This window comes from Triticum aestivum, chromosome 2B, assembly GCF_018294505.1.
Source record: "Triticum aestivum cultivar Chinese Spring chromosome 2B, IWGSC CS RefSeq v2.1, whole genome shotgun sequence".
Lineage (NCBI taxonomy): Eukaryota > Viridiplantae > Streptophyta > Magnoliopsida > Poales > Poaceae > Triticum > Triticum aestivum.
The window spans coordinates 95849765-95863621 of NC_057798.1; the positions used below are offsets into that span (position 1 = coordinate 95849765).

Genomic DNA, 13857 nt, shown 5'->3' on the forward strand with positions numbered 1-13857 from the left:
GGACCCAGACGAGTGTTGGTTAACGACAGCGAAATTGGTGGAGCTCAGGGGCCATATCGATGGGCGGCGGCGGCGCTCTGCTGGTTCGGGGAGAGAGAGAGAGATTAGGAAGGAGAGGAGAATGGGATGAAATGCTAACAAGTGGGCCCGTGTCTAGCAAAACGGTTCAACTAACGGCGTTAAAAATTTGTGCCACATCAGCCTGACTGGCGGGTCCCATCTGTCATAAACGTGCTCAGCCGAGGCAAATCCGCCGATCAGTGCTATTTGCAAAAATATTACGGTAGACACGGTGCTTTCTGCAAAAAAATGTAACGTAGTGTTTTTTGCAAACCGAGACTTCAAAGTGGTGGTTTTGTGCAATTTACTCGGACTGCAAGGATGTTGCCGCTGCAATCGACTATTGTGCTCGTAACTTGCAGCCCGTCGCCCATCTCCGCCTTTGTTGCTCGTAACAAGATGGTCTTAGCTGACCGGGATCTGGCCACACTTAGTTGCTCGCTGGCACTCCTCGGTGTCGCTAAGAAATGGAATTAAGAAGTGATAGATCTAGCTGTGTAATTTTTTTTGCGGGTGAATCTAGTTGTGTAACTTCTTATTGAAAATAATTGCATGATTGGATGTGAAGATTTGTTTACTTCAATAAATATAAATTTCAATGGGCACCAATAGATTTGATGCCACAAATCTGTATACATTCCATATGATGTTGCTTCCAGAAAAATTAAACACAATAAGAATCGCGCAATGTGCGCACTGTCGTGGCTTTGGGCGCACGGGGCGTGGGGGAGGCGTTGTGCACATCCAAGTTGACCTTTACTCTGTGAGGTGAAAATAAAAAACCGAGCGCGCGAGTGCAAAGAAGCGAGCGAGCGAGAGAAAAAGAAGCGAGCGAGCGAGAGAAAAAGAAGCGAGCGACCGAGTAGCTGCGTAGCGATGCCTGTGACCTAACCCGTCTCCCCCAGCGAACCCCGCCTCCTCTCCTGCCGCCGCCGCCGCGCCCCCTTCTTCCCTTCTCCATGCTCGCCGCTGCCGACGCCGCGTCTGCCAGCCGCCCCGCCTCGAGCCAGCCGCCGTTCGGTAAAAACCTAACCTCCACACCCACGCCCCCACCAGTCCCTCCCTCCTCTTCCTCGACCTCCCTCCTAGCTGCCTCCGCCTCCCCTCCGCGGTCGACCTCCTCGTTGCCGGTGATGCTACAGCGCCTTGGCCCGGTCGTCTCTGTCTCTTGCCGTGCTCTCTCATGCTGCTGTGCCTCCTGGACGACGCTCCCGTGCCTCGGATGCACCCCCTTCTCTCCCGAGCTCCAGATCCATGGCTGCAGCGGCGAGGTAAGCAGCGCAAAGGCTCATAGCGACGAACTGGGTTATGTTTGCTGCCGTGAACTGATGTTTGCACACTAATTGTTTCCATGGTTAACTGATTTGCCTTCTATCATCTAATATTTAATGCTGATAGAATGTGTAGAAGCCATTAGCCCCTTCCTAGAGTTAATTTGGTTCCTTAAGAAAAAAGAGAGTTGCTATGGTTGATTCCTTTGAGTCTGGTGCATTCACAAAGCATTTGTTAAAGTACAGACCGTGCCAATGAGGGTCTGTTTGGTTGACGCCCATGCCAGCCTTACCAACTTGGGGCTAGCCAATTGTTTGGCGCAGGATTTTGCCACCGCAGGCTCGCCAACAACCTGGCGCAAAAACTGAACGCACGACCAAAACTTTGGCGCAGATCCGGAATTTTGGCTTCCAACCAAATGCTTGCCATTGAGTGGGTCAACGACCAAAAAATTGGCAGGGCTGCTAACGGCTGCGATCCAAACAGCCCCTAATTCATCAACTTTTTGTAGCTGCCGTTCCTGCTGTTCTAAAGAAGCTGCCTATGCTTCTTAGAGCAAGGGGCCATAATCAGTACAGTTTCTCGTAGTAGATGTTGATGATTTTACTCAATATCTGTTTGTCTAACCCTTATAGATGACATGGTATTTCTTTTCATATGTCGTTTGCGTGTAATGTTGTCTGCTAAACATTCTCTTTTGAGTAATAGCTAAATTGATCTAATCTACATTTTAGTTGTAACAAAGTAAAGCATAACCAGTATCTGTTGTATTATTTCTACATTTTTTTACTTATGTATCTTTGAGTACTGAACCACAAAATCTTTTTTTGGTTGGTTGTAGATGAAATTGCAACACCTGGTACCAAGACCATGCTGGGATTTTCTGATCATGTTAGGAGCTTTGTCAATCCTGTATGGACGACCTCTTTGAGTGGAAATGATTCGGATACAACATCACGGACAGGAAAACAGTTGGACATCAGCCATGAAAAGGTTCGAGGTCTTTCACGGAGTTTCCTACCAGCTATTCATCTAGAGCACTATCCTTGTGAAAATTTCTCATTTTCTCCTCCATCTATTGATAGGAGACGCACTCGACAAGGGTGTAAGTAGTCTCACCAGTCCAATTCAGAGTTACAAGAAAGTTCTAAATCTGATAATTTTAAACTTGTGTAGCATGTCCTGTTTGTTATGTGCCTGTTGACCAGGGCCTGGCATTGATGCCAGCTGCTCATCTGTCCGAAGACAATTTGGTACTCATAGGTCCAATAGTGGTTCTTTATTTTGTGGTTATCCATCCCTGGAACAACGAGATATGTCTTATATGACATAAAAGACTCGATGACACTACATTGTGGGTATGTCCTTGTATGACTCAAATGATTTAACTCTTGTACATTTATATGATCACTGTGTGTTGTATCGCTAACCTTTTCTTTATATTAAGATCTGTGAGGGGGGAAGATACATGGTCTCGATACTGCATTCGATGTAGATGAAGCTGGTCTGTCTGAGATGCGGCAGTGCCAGGGGACATTTGCTTCTGCTATTTTTGGGAACTGCATCCTCTTTTCTATGCCAATTATATTTGCATGTTGTCATGTTTCCATGCCGGTGCTAATTGCACATCGTGTGTGAACTTTCTTATTTGTTTTTCTCAGAGAATTATGATATAATGCAACGACCAGAAAACATCAGTACATTTTCAAAAGATATTGTTTGCTTCTTCATGTTTCTGGATGAAGAAACTGAAGCTGCAATAAAGAAGATCCCTACTGTTGATAATACGAAAAGAATCAGGCTGTGGCGGGTGGTTGTTGTGCACAACCTTTTCCTGACCCAACAACTTTCGTGAAAATCAGCCTAAAATCACTGTGCAGTTCATTGTGAAGAAAATAAAAAAAAATACTACTGAACCGACAGAGTTTTGAAGCTGGCTTCGCCGCTGCTGTACTGTACATTAGGTTATTTGATTTTCCTAATTGAATCTTTTTGGTGCCAGTTACTTCTGGCATGGAGATTGTGCACAAGTTAAAATTCAGCTTAGCGGGCAATGTAAACTAAAATTTAGTTGCAAATATAATTTTACGCAATCTTCTAAAAGCAACATGCGCTCTTATCTAGATAGCTGATCCAACATGTTTTCATTCTTTTCTGCATTGGGTCAGTGTGAAAAGTTTCTTGACTCCACAACCATCTTTCCGTTCTGTTGAAAGACGAGATGAGTATGCCATGCTTAATGTGAATCAGCATGAGCGAATTGTTTTCCTAATCACGTATTTTCCTTGTGGTAATTTTTTAATTGAAATGCCATGCTTAATGCGAATCAGCATGAGCGAATTTTTTTCCTAATTGTGTATTTTCCTTGTTATAATTTTTTAACTGAATCCCTTGTGATATTTAGGTTCCAAAACTATTACTTCATCGGCTCTTTCCTAATGTGCGGTATTCACTCTGTATCGATGGGAAACTTAAACTTGTGAAGGATCCTTATCAGCTGTTAAAGAGGTAAACATCACGTTCTCTTCCTGACCTCTGTCTGCTACTTATAAACTACTCTGCACACAACTCAATGAAAGTATGCCGTCAAAAAGTAAGTTTGCTTGTTGCCAGTGCCACTTATGCTCTATCTGTTGTATTAAGAGATCCAAGCTGCACCATATTCTTACTTTAATATTAAATCTACTCTTTTCTAGATTTTGACTTTTTATTATTTTGATTCTGTATACACTGCCATGCTGCAGATTCTTGTGGAGGAAAAATGTGCGCTTCACTATTTCCAGGTATTATAGACGCTTTGATGTCTTTGAGGAAGCTGAGGCCAACAAGGCTGGAAGTATGATAATGCTTCAATCGATAACCAAATAAAGTTCTACAAGACAGAGGGTTAACCCATTATTCATCAGCTAAGCTCCTTATTGCAAGCTGCAAATGGTTCTTCTCGCTGAATTCTGATATAGAAATATTTCTCCTGAGAACATAAGGGATACATTTATCTTGAACAGATTCCCTGAGGGTTGTGTAATTATAGGAGAGCACATACCATCACCAATCTCTTCACATGCCTTTGGTTCAATGAAGTTGATCGTTCACCTCAAGAGATCAGCTAAGCTTTAGCACAACGAGGGATAAAATAAGATCAAGAGTTCTTGTTGACAACTAAATAAGATCAGGAGTTGATTGGACTGCAGACATGTTCCTGGATTGTGGAAGGCGTGAATTTGTTGTTCAGGTATTTTTTGAGTTAATGCTTTGTGCGGCACATCATTCCATTTGCAACCTGAAGTACTATTGCAACTTGGTACCGAGTGCAGACTTTGTCAAATTACACACAAAAAATTCCAGCATAACAATGGATCTTCGCATCTTCATAGCGAGCTGTTTGAAAACAACATCAGTGGACCGATGATTTTTTTTGGAAAGAACACAATGTCAGGATCTTTGACATAATAGAATTTTGCTGGAGTTTGAGGCTATCTATTGATGAGGTATCCTGGAGAGCTGCAAGTTGCTTTTCTTGTTTTGAATCATGTTCTTGTTGTTTTCTCCTTGCTGAGAGTGTATTATGTGGGTAGTGTACTCATCATGATCTCTGAAGCTATGCTTACAGTTGCATCATTGTTTTCTTGAAAATTGACCCTCTAAATTCATGTTCTCTTATAACCGATCCTGTAAAATCTTCCTTGTATTTTAATGAAGTTTCACACCATGCCCTTTGAGATAACAAGTGGGACATTACAAGGCTTATTAGTTGTTACTGATTGTGGTTAAGCTCGTCCATTTTGTTGGAGGCCAGCCATATGCCAAACACAACACAAAAAGAAAATTGAAATGGTTGCCACCTACCTAGCACCGTAGAGCTTCCGCCCAGTGTATTATGTGGGTAGTGTACTCATCATGATCTTTGAAGCTATGCTTACAGTTGCATCATTGTTTTCTTGAAAATTGACCCTCTAAATTCATGTTCTCTTATAACTGATCCTGTAAAATCTTCCCTGTATTTTAATGAAGTTTCACATCATGCCCTTTGAGATAACAAGTGGGACATTACAAGGCTTATTAGTTGTTACTAATTGTGGTTAAGCTTGTCCATTTTGTTGGAGGCCAGCCATATGGTTGCCACCTACCTGGCACCGCAGAGCTTCCGCTCGGGAGGAGCACCAGGGTGTGCCCCAACCACTAGTCCCAATCAAGGGTGTTACAACTACGTACTTGGTGTCCCTCTAGATGCATAGGCCCGGGACAACTTCTTAATATTGCTCAACTTTTGGATGGCATGTTCTAGTTCATTTATCGGAAGACATTTTCTAACAGTTGCAAAGTTCCTCCGAAATCTAGGCATCTACGTTCCATTCCTCCTTTGGGTCCATGTCTAGTCTGTTCACCCATCTCCCTCCATGTCTACGAACGGTTGATGCCCTGCACACTCTTGGCCTCCTCGCTCTAAGTCGATTTCAACCGCCAGGTCTTCCCTCAAACTAATCTAAGCCATAATTTAGGATGTGGCCAAGGCTTCTTTCTTACCCTGAGTTGTGTTTCTCATGTGACTGCCAGTAGGCCTCAAGCATGGTCCTGGCCCCATGACACAAGGACCTTCCGTTTCTCTGCGATCACTCGATCGAGGGCTCGTCTGTCCCTGAGATCGCTGCGACCCTGATCCCGTTTGTCCCGTGGAGACGGTGCCGCCAGAGACTTGTCTGTGATGCCCTTCAAGGTGGCCTATGGATTCGGGACATCCACGGTGCCATGGGCCCCGCCGCTGCTGTTGAGTAGGTCGAGCTTTGGCGCCAGATTCAGAGAGTGCAGCTATCTACCGAGCCCGACAAGATCGCCTAGAAGTGGACTAGTAATGGCATCTACACTGTCGGCTCGGCCTGCAAGGCCCTGTTCGCTAGTTCGATCAATGCACCCTTCTGGCGTCTCATCCGGCGTACCTGGGCCACCGCCAAGTTCTTCCTTTGGCTTGCCTCCATGGATCGCTGTTGGACTGCCAAGCGGCGTGCTCGCCATGGACTCCCACATGAACCCCTATGCAAGTTCTGCGACCAAGAGCTCGAGACCCTGGATCACCTATTGGTGCAATGCGTCTTCTCCAGAATCACATGGCACGAAATTCTATCGTGGTGTAGACTGCCGACTCCGCCGCCATCCATCGTGGCGCGCTTCTTCACCTGGTGGACCGGCACCGCCAGCGCCGCTCCGCCCAGCCTGCGCAAGGGAACCAACTCCCTCATAGCTCTCGTCGCTTGGTCTCTCTGGAAGCACCGTAATGCTGCGGTCTTTGACAACCTACGACCATCGCATGATGACCTTGCTCGATCTATCTGGGACGAGGCCCGTCTGTGGGCTCGTGTCGTAGCCAAAGGATTAGAAGTAGTTATTCCCGCATCCTGAACATCTTGTATCGAGGCTGAGCAACCTCTTCCATGCTCAATCACACCATGTGGGATGCCTACTAGCGTACGACCCCTAGGGATGCACACGCTGTAACTTCTCTTCCACACTATCAATGTAAAGATACGCAACAATGTGTATTTACGAGAAAAGGTTGACGCTTGGGATTGCCGTAAGAGCGTCTCTCCGCCCCAGCTGCACGGTCCAGTTCGGGCCCCCGAACTGCACGCCATCAGCCTGTGTGAGGATCTACTTGATAGGAATGACACAATCTACTCAAATCAATCAAACTCAGCGGAAGAACTAGCGGAATTGATGGCTAATTTGATAGATCAAGAGGTAAGATACCCCGTCTTGAGAGTACAATGAGTAGGGTTCTACTCTAAACTAGGAAAGGGGAATTACAACCCGCCTTCCTCCATGGACCAGAGGGGCTAATATAAACTCTTTACAGCTCAACCTGGTAAAAGAAACTACTGTTACAATGGCCAGTAACAGTAATAGTTTGAGTGAAACGGTGAGGAGCAATCCTTGAACATTATCTTGCCATCTCAGCCATCGTTTGACAAAATCCTTCTGCACTATCTTCTCTTTCAGTGTTGCCTGGGTTCAGGTTCTCTGATAGCCCGTCACCCAACGTTAGTCGAAGTCCAGAGAGCATGGCGTAGCTGTATACAAGAAAAACATAGTTGAGCCTTGATGCCGGCGTATCAGGCTGACGGAGTCACGAGCGGCGAGGGCCAGGACGTCTTCGCATGAGATGGTGGCGTTGCAGGAGGCCTCGATGCGAGTCTCGATGCCGTCTATGATCTCGTAGCCACGCACCGACTTCGCGTTCGGCGCTGCGTTCTTCTCGCCGGTGAAGTTGGCCGTGTCGTCGAGGAGTATGGAACCGTCGCAGCCCTGCAACACTCGCGCGCCCGCGTCAATAGTCGAAGCAGAAGGAGAAAGATGATGCTGCTACTCTTCTAGTCTACCTCTACCACCGGTGACGGAGCTGCCGAAAATCATTGAGGGCGAAACACAAGTCATCAGTGTTTGGTGGGGCAAATGCTAAAGAAAATTATAATCTAAGCCCTCCTAAAAAAATTCCTTGGGGGGGGGGGGGGGGGCAGCGCCCCCTGGCCTCATAGGAGTCATCCAATATGGATTGCACCCTGTGGGATGCCTACTAGCGACGACCCCTAGGGATGCACACACTGTAACTTCTCTTCCACCCTATCAATGCAAAGATATGCAACAATGCGTATTCACGAGAAAAGGTTGACGCTCAGGATTGCCGTGAGAGCGTCTCTCCACCCCAGCTGCACGGTCCAGTTCGGGCCCCCGAACTGCACGCCATCAGCCCGTGTGAGGATCTACTTGACCGCAATGATACGATCTACTCAAATCAGTCAAACTCCGCGGAAAAACTAGTGGAATTTATGGGTAATTTGATAGATCAAGAGGTAAGATACCCCGTCTTGAGAGTACAATGAGTAGGGTTCTACTCTAAACTAGGAAAGGGGAATTACAACCTGCCTTTCTCCATGGACCAGAGGGGCTAGTATAGTCTCTTTACAGCTCAGCGTGGTAAAAGGAACTACTGTTACAACGGCCAGTAACAATAACAGTTTGAGTGAAACGGTGAGGAGCAATCCGAGCCGTTGAACATTATCTTGCCATCTCAGCCGTCCTTGACAAAATCCTTCTGCACTATCTTCTCTTTCAGTATCGCCTGGGTTCAGGTCCTTTGCTAGCCCGTCACCCAGCGTTAGTCGAAGTCCAGAGAGCATGGCGTAGCCGTATACAAGAAAAACATAGTTGAGCCTTGATGCCGGCGTATCAGGGTGACGACATCACATGCGGCGAGGGCCAGGACGTCTTCGCATGAGACGGTGGCGTTGCAGGAGGCCTCGACCCGAGTCTCGATGCCGTCTATGATCTCGTAGCCGCGCACCGACTTCGCGTTCGGCGCTGCGTTCTTCTCGCCGGTGAAGTTGGCAGTGTCGTCGAGGAGTACTGAACCGTCGCAGCCCTGCAACACACACGCGTCCGCGTCAATAGTCAAAGCAGAAGGAGAAAGATGCTGCTGCTAGGGGCAAATGGTAAAGAAAATTATAATCTAAGGCCTCCTACAAAAATTTCCTTTGGGGGGGGGGGGCACTGCCCCCCCCTCCCCCCAGCCTCATAGAGTCATCCAATCTAGGTAAATTGCGATGTATTGTTTGCTGGTCGACTCAATTAAACCACGAGCGTGCTTTTCATATTTTACAGAACCTAACATCTCCTTGCGTATATTGTAAACCAGTGGATGAATAAACCAATCAGTTTGATAACAAAGATCAGAACCATAACTCTCTAAAATGCCAGGCACAAGTCTAACTTGTACTGGTTCTATAGCAAAACTGGTGCAGTGCTAAGACAATTCCATTGCCGCGGACGATGGAGCAATAAATAGCATGGCATATTAGCAGGCTGATCAGATATTAGGCTTTTTTCCTAACAGAAGTCTTGTTTTATCAAGAAGATTTAATTCACCGGCCGAAAGATTGATGCACGGGAGGGCCAAAGATCAATAGGCTTCGAGAGGGTCAAATTCTTGTCAAGAGAAAAACAGGGGCTAATACAGTGCCCCATGTTACATGTTACAGCTGGGGTATTTTACCCAGGATACTTGATAATTTGGACTTAGAAACTGCAGTCAAGCATTCAGCAAAGAGGCCATATGTACGAGATGACCTCACAGGGACGTTAATCCACAAATGAACTCACTTTCTACGGGAGGAAACAATATAGCTGGCCTGACGACTCACCAACTTCAAGAATAATGCAATGAACCAGAAAAGTTGTATCCTCAAACGCCCCGGCCGGTAGTAGTGTAAAAGTGCATGTTCTAGTCAATGCAACCAAAAAACCGATCTGATAAAAAAGACTAAGAAATACACATGCCTAGATGTGGACTGAAAGTGGGCAACAATTTGATTAAGCTCAAGACCTCTTGGCTCCGATACCATGTAGAAATGCATGCTCTAGTCAATTTAACCAAAAGACTGATATGATGGAAGAGACTAGGCAATATATTTATACGTCGACATTAGTCGAACGTAACCTGGTAAGAACCTCCTATGATCTCACGAAATATATAGCACATGCCCCGGCCGGGAGTATTTGGGTAGCTGAATGTACGAACAAGCAGGAAGGGGACTGAGAGGAGAGCTGGAGGTACAAGAGGAAGTGCAGCCGCCGCCGTCGCTGTCTCCCACTTAGTAACCGATATATAATTTCTCAAAAAAAGTAACCAATATACAATCAGGGTGTAGTCTATTCATCCAAGTTAAAATTTCAAGAGACTCAAGATTAATATCATCTCCTCGATGGCTTCGACAAAGTCAAAAGGACAATCGCCACGGTTATATGATAATGCCGCGTACACTTGCTGGTTCCAAACCTTCAAGCATGACTGCAAGGATGTTGCCGCTGCAATCGACGATTGTGCTCGTAACTTGCAGCCCGTCGGCTCATCTTCGCCTTTGTACAAGATGGTCTTAGCTGACCGGGATCTGGCCACGCTTAGTTGCTCGCTGGCTCTCCTCGGTGTCGCTAAGCAATGGAATTAAGAAGTGATAAATCTAGTTGTGTAGCTTTTTTTTGCGGGTGAATCTAGTTGTGTAACTTCTTATTGAAAATAATTGCAGGATTGGATGTGAAGATTTGTTTACTTCAATAAATATTAATTTCAATGGGCACCAATAGATTTGATGCCACAAATCTGTATACACTCCATATGATGTTGCTTCCAGAAAACCCCCGATCAAGAAGTGTTACAACTATAGACGTACTTGGTGTCCCTCTAGATGCATAGGCCCGGGACAACTTCTTGATATTGCCCAACTTTTGGATGGTATGTTGGAGTTCATTTATAAGAAGACATTGTCTAACAGGTGCAAAGTTCCTCAAATCTAGGCATCTAGGTTCCATTCCTCCTTTGGGTCCATGTCTAGTATGATCACCCATCTCCCTCCATGTCTACGAACGGTTGATGCCCCGCACACACTGGGCCTCCTCGCTCTAAGGCAATTTCAACCGCCAGATCTTCCCTCAAACTAAACTAAGCCATACTTTAGGATGTGGCCAAGGCTTCTTTCTTACACTGAGTTGTATTTCTCATGTGACTGCCAGTAGGCCTCAAGCATGGTCCTGGCCCCATGACACAAGGACCTTATGTTTCTGGTGCGATCACTAGATCGAGGGCTCCTCTGTCGTTGAGATCGCTCCGACCCTGATCCCGCTTGTCCCGCGGAGACGGCGCCGCCAGAGACTTTTCTGTGATGCCCTTCAAGGTGGCCTCTGGATTCGGGACATCCACGGTGCCATGGGTCCCACCGCTGCTGTCGAGTAGGTCGAGCTTTGGCGCCAGATTCAGAGAGTGCAGCTATCTATTGAGCCCGACAAGATCGCCTAGAAGTGGACTAGTAACGACATCTACACTGCCGGCTCGGCCTGCAAGGCACCGTTTGCTGGTTCGATCAATGCACCCTTCTGGCGTACCTGGGCCACCGCCAAGTTCTTCCTTTGGCTTGTCTCCATGGATCGCTGCTGGACTGCCGAGCGGCGTGCCCGCCATGGACGCCCACATGAACCCCTATGCAAGTTCTACGACCAAGAGCTCGAGACTCTGGATCACCTACTGTGCAAAGCGTCTTCTCCAGAATCACATGGCACGAAATTCTATCATGGTGTAGACTGCCGACTCCGCCGCCATCCATCGTGGCGTGCTTCTTCACCTGGTGGACCGACACTGCCAGCGCCGCTCCGCCCAGCCTGCGCAAGGGAACCAACTCCCTCATAGCTCTCGTCGCTTGGTCTCTCTGGAAGCATTGTAATGTTGCGGTCTTTGACAACCTACGGCCATCGCATGATGACCTTGCTCGATCTATCCGGGACGAGGCCCGCCTGTGGGCTAGTGCCAGAGCCAAAGGATTAGAAGTAGTGATTCCCGCATCTTGAACATCTTGTATCGAGGCAGAGCAACCTCTTCCATGCTCAATTGCACCATGTGGGATGCCTACTAGCGTACGACCCCTAGGGATGCACACACTGTAACTTCTCTTCCACCCTATCAATGTAAAGATACGCAACAATGCGTATTCACGAGAAAAGGTTGATGCTCGGGATTGCCGTAAGAGCGTCTCTCCGCCCCAGCTGCACGGTCCAGTTCGGGCCCCCGAACTGCACGCCATCAGCCCGTGTGAGGATCTACTTGACCGGAATGATACAATCTTCTCAAATTAATCAAACTCAACGGAAGAACTAGCAGAATTGATGGGTAATTTGATAGATCAAGAGGTAAGATACCCCGTCTTGAGAGTACAATGATTAGGGTTCTACTCTAAACTAGGAAAGGGGAATTGCAACCTGCCTTCCTCCATGGACCAGAGGGGCTAATATAGTCTCTTTACAGCTCAACCTGGTAAAAGGAACTACTGTTACAATGGCCAGTAACAGTAACAATTTGAGGGAAACGGTGAGGAGCAATCCAAGCCGTTGAACATTATCTTGCCATCTCAGTCGTCGCTTGACAGAATCCTTCTGCACTATCTTCTCTTTCAGTATCGCCTGGGTTCAGGTTCTCTGATAGCCTGTCACCCAACGTTAGTCGAAGTCCAGAGAGCATGGAGTGGCCGTATACAAGAAAAACATAGTTGAGCCTTGATGCCGGCATATCAGGGTGACGGAGTCATGTGCGGCGAGGGCCAGGACGTCTTCGCATGAGACGGTGGCATCGCAGGAGGCCTCGACCCGAGTCTCGATGCCGTCTATGATCTCGTAGCCGCACACCGACTTCGTGTTCGGCGCTGCGTTCTTCTCGCCGATGAAGTTGTCCGTGTCGCCGAGGAGTATGGAACCGTCGCAGCCCTACAACACGCGCGCGCCCGCGTCAATAGTCGAAGCAGAAGGAGAAAGATAATGCTGCTAATCTTCCAGTCTACCTCTACCACCGGTGACGGAGCTGCCGAAAATCATTGGGGGCGAAACACAAATCATCAGTGTTTGGTGGGGCAAATGCTAAAGAAAATTATAATCTAAGCCCTTCTAAAAAAATTTTCTTGGGGGGGGGGGGGGGGGGGGGGCAGCGCCCCCTGGACTCATAGGAGTCATCCAATCTGGATTGCACCCTGTGGGATGCCTACTAGCATACGACCCCTAGGGATGCACACGCTGTAACTTCTCTTCCACCCTATCAATGCAAAGATACGCAACAATGCATATTAACGAGAACAGGTTGACGCTCGGGATTGCCGTGAGAGCATCTCTCCACCCCAGCTGCACGGTCCAGTTCGGGCCCCCGAACTGCACGCCATCAGTCTGTGTGAGGATCTACTTGACCAGAATGATACGATCTACTCAAATCAGTCAAACTCAGCGGAAGAACTAGTGGAATTGATGGGTAATTTGATAGATCAAGAGGTAAGATACCCTGTCTTGAGAGTACAGTGAGTAGGGTTCTGCTCTAAACTAGGAAAGGGGAATTACAACCTGCCTTCCTCCATGGACCAGAGGGGCTAATATAGTCTCTTTATAGCTCAGCGTGGTAAAAGGAACTACTGTTACAACGGCCAGTAACAATAACAGTTTGAGTGAAACGGTGAGGAGCAATCCAAGCCGTTGAAGATTATCTTGCCATCTCAACCGTCGCTTGACAGAATCCTTCTGCACTATCTTCTCTTTAAGTATCGCCTGGGTTCAGGTCCTCTGATAGCCCGTCACCCAGCGTTAGTCGAAGTCTAGAGAGCATGGTGTAGCCATATACAAGAAAAACATAGTTGAGCCTTGACGCCGGCTTATTAGGGTGACGACGTCACGGGCGGTGAGGGCCAGGATGTCTTCGCATGAGACGGTGGCGTTGCAGGAGGCCTCGACCCGAGTCTCGATGCCGTCTATGATCTCGTAGCCGCGCATCGACTTCGCGTTCGGCTCTGCGCTCTTCTCGCCGGTGAAGTTGGCCGTGTCGTCGAGGAGTATAGAACCGTCGCAACCCTGAAACACACACGCGCCCGAGTCAATAGTCGAAGCAGAAGGAGAAAGATGATGCTACTACTCTTCCAGCCTTTATAATCTAAGCTCTCCTACAAAAATTTCCTTTGGGGG

The 13857-nt window shown here is 47.4% G+C and overlaps 1 protein-coding gene across 15 annotated transcripts; it reads left to right on the plus strand.

Moving 5' to 3' along the window:
* Positions 1-887: 887 nt before the first annotated feature.
* Positions 888-5079, plus strand: LOC123043669 (uncharacterized). 15 transcript variants are annotated; one of them, XR_006419477.1, is made up of 6 exons: positions 888-1331; positions 2174-2325; positions 2418-2437; positions 2509-2690; positions 3737-3840; positions 4077-5079. XR_006419477.1 is itself a non-coding variant. In XM_044466189.1 (4 exons), exons 1-4 carry the CDS (start codon positions 1244-1246, stop codon positions 4198-4200), a joined length of 468 nt encoding a protein of 155 aa, XP_044322124.1. In that variant the 5' UTR covers positions 888-1243; the 3' UTR covers positions 4201-5079. The 15 variants fall into 15 exon arrangements, 1 of the variants encoding a protein (XP_044322124.1); XR_006419481.1 differs by having other exon boundaries at positions 2174-2437; XR_006419474.1 differs by having other exon boundaries at positions 2174-2332; positions 2509-3840.
* The last annotated feature ends 8778 nt before the right edge of the window (positions 5080-13857 follow it).

What these genes read in the sequence shown, in the direction of transcription:
- LOC123043669 (XM_044466189.1), top strand. Translation starts at nt 1,244, where the DNA reads ATGCTGCTGTGCCTCCTGGACGACGCTCCCGTGCCTCGGATGCACCCC. An exon ending in TGGACATCAGCCATGAAAAG is followed by an intron (nt 2,326 to 3,736) that starts GTTCGAGGTCTT and finishes TGTGATATTTAG; the next exon opens with GTTCCAAAACTATTACTTCA. An exon ending in CCTTATCAGCTGTTAAAGAG is followed by an intron (nt 3,841 to 4,076) that starts GTAAACATCACG and finishes GCCATGCTGCAG; the next exon opens with ATTCTTGTGGAGGAAAAATG.